Source organism: Kryptolebias marmoratus, unplaced genomic scaffold (assembly GCF_001649575.2).
Source record: "Kryptolebias marmoratus isolate JLee-2015 unplaced genomic scaffold, ASM164957v2 Scaffold44, whole genome shotgun sequence".
Classification (NCBI taxonomy): domain Eukaryota; kingdom Metazoa; phylum Chordata; class Actinopteri; order Cyprinodontiformes; family Rivulidae; genus Kryptolebias; species Kryptolebias marmoratus.
Genome location: NW_023665778.1, coordinates 59,739 through 63,428, shown reverse-complemented (window position 1 = coordinate 63,428; position 3,690 = coordinate 59,739). Strand labels below are relative to the sequence as shown.

Here is a 3,690-nt window from a genome sequence, read left to right as displayed (position 1 = left end):
TGTCAGGGTTTTTATTTATAAAAACTCGCTAAAAAAGAATCACACCGGAGAGTAATATTTGTCTTTATGAAGGCCTTCGCAAAGAGGAGAAGTTCCACCACAGCTGCTAACAGTGTGCTGTCCAGGAAGTTCTGCCCCTCCACTTGGGCTTTCTCTTTATTTAAAGGAAGAAGAAATAAGAAGAAAAAAAGGGGTTGATCTGAGCAAGCCAAGGCCAGTTCTGATCATAGCAAAACACATAACACATCATTGTTTGAGAGAGCCAGATGGCGCGGCGCCCGCCGGCCCGCCGTCTGACCTTGGTCTCTCCCGTAGGCAGTGTTCCACATGAGCACAAAGGCTGATAATGTAAAAACCCTAACAACAACCATTGTTTATTATTTATAATAATAAATAATATGCCACAAATAAGATCAGACAAAGCTGCGTCTTATTCCATACTCATCAAATCAGATTTTAGTTTTTCATGTCATGAATTCGAAAACACATGTTTAAAAACCCTCCTCTGCTCGGCCGCTGGGTTTAGATTCATTTAGTTTCATGTTTAATAAAACTGTTGAAGAAATGTTCTGACGAATCAAAGCTTGTTATACTTCACAGACTATTGGTGGCCATCTTGGATTTTCTTATGCAAGATAATATTTTGCATTTAAATGTTCTGTTCAGATTTTATTAAAAATAATAAAAAAATAATTTATTGAACACAAATTTAAATTTATTCTATCTTCTTCAGAAGAACCTGTTCATTCAGGAGACAGACTAACTCAAACAGTCAATCGTATTCAGCCTTCAGCTGAGGTTCTGATCCGTCGGCTCTTCTCCCGCTCTATCCCGCCTTCAGGAACAAGACTCTGAAGAAGGACCAATCAGAGGACACATGAGATGACTTCTTCAAGGATCGTTTATGGTCCAAACTGTAAAGTCTTCAGGACGTGCTGCCGTATCTCCGTGGTTCTGATGCCGTAGATGATCGGGTTGAAACAACTCGGAATAAACAGGTACATGAGGCTGATGAAGACTCGAGTGGCACCTGGGAGACTGTCTCTGGTCCGATATGTTATAGAAACTGTAAGAACCAAAGCCAGACTGATGACCATAACAATGATGTGAGTGACGCAGGTGTGAAGAGCTTTGGTGCCGGATTTCCCTGAACGCAGCACGGAGCGGAATATGACTCCGTACGAGGTGATGATGAAGCAAAAGTCCAGCACAGTGACAAAAAACACTGTCATCAACCCAACGGCGCTGTTGGAGGAGGTGGTACCGCAGGCCAGCTCCACCAGTGCCATATGTTCACAGATACAGTGGTCTATGATGTTGGAGAAGCAGAAGGACAGCCTTCCTGCCAGAGTCACCACTAACGACACCATGACAAGGTTTCTGCTCAGAAGAGGTAGCACAAACCTGAGGAACCTGGGAAAAGACATGCGCTCCTGGTAGTGGAGAGGCATGCAGATGGCAAAGTACCGGTCCAGTGCCATCCAGAGCAGCAGAGTGGACTGACACGTTCCCAAGAAGTGAAGCAAAAACATCTGAGCCAGGCAGGCGCTCAGAGGGACTCCCTTCCAGTCAAACAGCAGGTTCAGCACCAGGTTGGGGAGGATGAGCAGCGGGACGCTCAGGTCGATGCACATCATGCAGGCGATCAGGATGTACATCGGAGAATGGAGGCTTCTCTGAGAAATGATGACATGAAGCAGCAGGGAGTTGGCAAACAGCGCCACGATGACCAGGATGGCTACAGGGATGAAGACGACGGGTCTTAGTGCTCCGAGGTCAGCGAAGCCATTGAAAAGGAAAGATTTGTGTGAGGAGATGTTTTCCCACAGCGGCTCCATCCTCTGCTCCTGGTCCGGAGTTTCAGGGTCAGTCTGACTGAACACAGACACAAAATGTGGAGTTTACTGACTCGCTCCATCTTTATCGTGTGATGTCAATGTTTTCTGCCCTCAGATGACTTTTGTTGTGAACTGAGTTGAATTGTCAGTAAAAGAAGGAGAAACAGCAGAAGATGTGTAACTTCCTCTGCCTGTCAGGATGGGTTAGGGTTAAGGAGCGCGGACTCCTTATGTTCCTGTGACTCAGGTCACTTCCTGAGGTTTGCTTCTCTATTTAACTGTGAAAATACAGAAAAGGGTCTATAAAAGCACAATTACAGCCTTTTTTCAGACCTTGGTAATGTCTTAAACTTTGAGTAAACATATCAAGAAATGTTGTATTTATTTCCCTCTGAGTTTAGATTTTAGAGACAGATTCATGGTTTGATCTTTGGTATAAAAGTCCCGACTCTAAAACCAGTTTTCCTGATGGCTTCCCTAAAATATCTCTTAACCCATATTTACTTTGCACATCTTCACCTGAATGTGCATTAAAATAATAATAATGATGATGATGATGATGATGATGATAATGACCAAGGCATCCAGAAATGAAAACTTTTAACCGAACGTTTACAGCAGAAGGACATCCAGTACTGGTTCAGTAAGTTCTGTCAGAACAGAGACGGAGAAAACAGAGAGACGTCAAACCAACGTCAGCACACGAACAGGAGGGTCATTAGGGTTCTGTCTGCTGCTGTGTGTGTGGAATCAGCCTGTTAGATGAAGCTTAAACAACAAGAGAAAACATCTGCTGTCAACAAAACAACAAACAAGAGACAGCATCTTCATCATCATCATCATCCGTTTGTCAAATAGGACAACATTATGATACAAGCTTCACAACATATTTAATGTAATAATGATAAAATATGAAGTGAATTTCAAATGAAAGGACATATTTTTCATAAGGAAAGACTTTAATAAGATAAGAAGATAATATAAATATATCCAGAAGTTGCAGAAACATCAGGAACCTTTTTTTACAAAAAGGTTGATCAGTTAGTTTATTTGTTTGGATTCTGGAGGAAAATCCAATAAAATAAAGCCAAAATAAAGAAGCGGAACAGCCTGACAGACCTGGAATGAAAGCATGGAAAGTCAAAATCAGCTCAACCTAAAGGACTAAACTTTAAACCTGAGTCCCATCTTCAGGTTTTAGAGAAGGAACCACCTCTCTGTGGCAGTAAAATAAAGTTGTAGCATCCAGCAGAACAAACCTCCTGTTTCTTCAGTGTTTGAACTGTTCTGAGTGATGGTCTGCAGCTTCCTGTGGTCCAGATAAAGAGAAGAAGTAACACCAAGCTGGGACTGCCTGATGGTTCTGTTGGGTTTATCACCTGCTGCTGCTTGATGTTTGTTCCTGAGAGGATCAGCCGGTTGAAGACGAAAACACTTTTATCTTTAAAATCTGACGCTGCTATTGGCTGAGGGAAACAACGCGAGGATGCAGAGATGGAAGGCGGTATGGACTGGAAATGTGTTGAATTATTTCATATCAGGCATCATGAAGCAGATGGAGAGCCAACAAACACCTCAGCGTCGTCTCCAAACAGATTATATTAATAAATCACTGCTTACTGTTTCACAAATCACTCATTAATCAGTTTAACACATTCAGATTATAAACATACGTTTAACATGATACAACATTATTTAACACTATATAACAGGATGTCCTCAGGATGTACCGGCCTCTGTGTCCTCAGGATGTCCTCAGGATGTCCTCAGGATGGACCGGCCTCTGTGTCCTCAGAATGTCCTCAGGATGGACCGGCCTCTGTGTCCTCAGGATGGACCGGCCTCTGTGTCC

General features: G+C 42.8%; 1 protein-coding gene across 1 annotated transcript; it reads right to left on the bottom strand.

Moving 5' to 3' along the window:
* Nucleotides 1-902: 902 nt before the first annotated feature.
* Nucleotides 903-1,838, bottom strand: LOC108229510 (olfactory receptor 52K1-like). Its single transcript, XM_017405185.1, has one exon. The coding sequence runs from the start codon at nt 1,836-1,838 to the stop codon at nt 903-905; it is 936 nt and encodes a 311-aa protein (XP_017260674.1).
* Between the last annotated feature and the right edge of the window lie 1,852 nt (nt 1,839-3,690).

What these genes read in the sequence shown, in the direction of transcription:
- LOC108229510 (XM_017405185.1), bottom strand. Translation starts at nt 1,838, where the DNA reads ATGGAGCCGCTGTGGGAAAACATCTCCTCACACAAATCTTTCCTTTTC.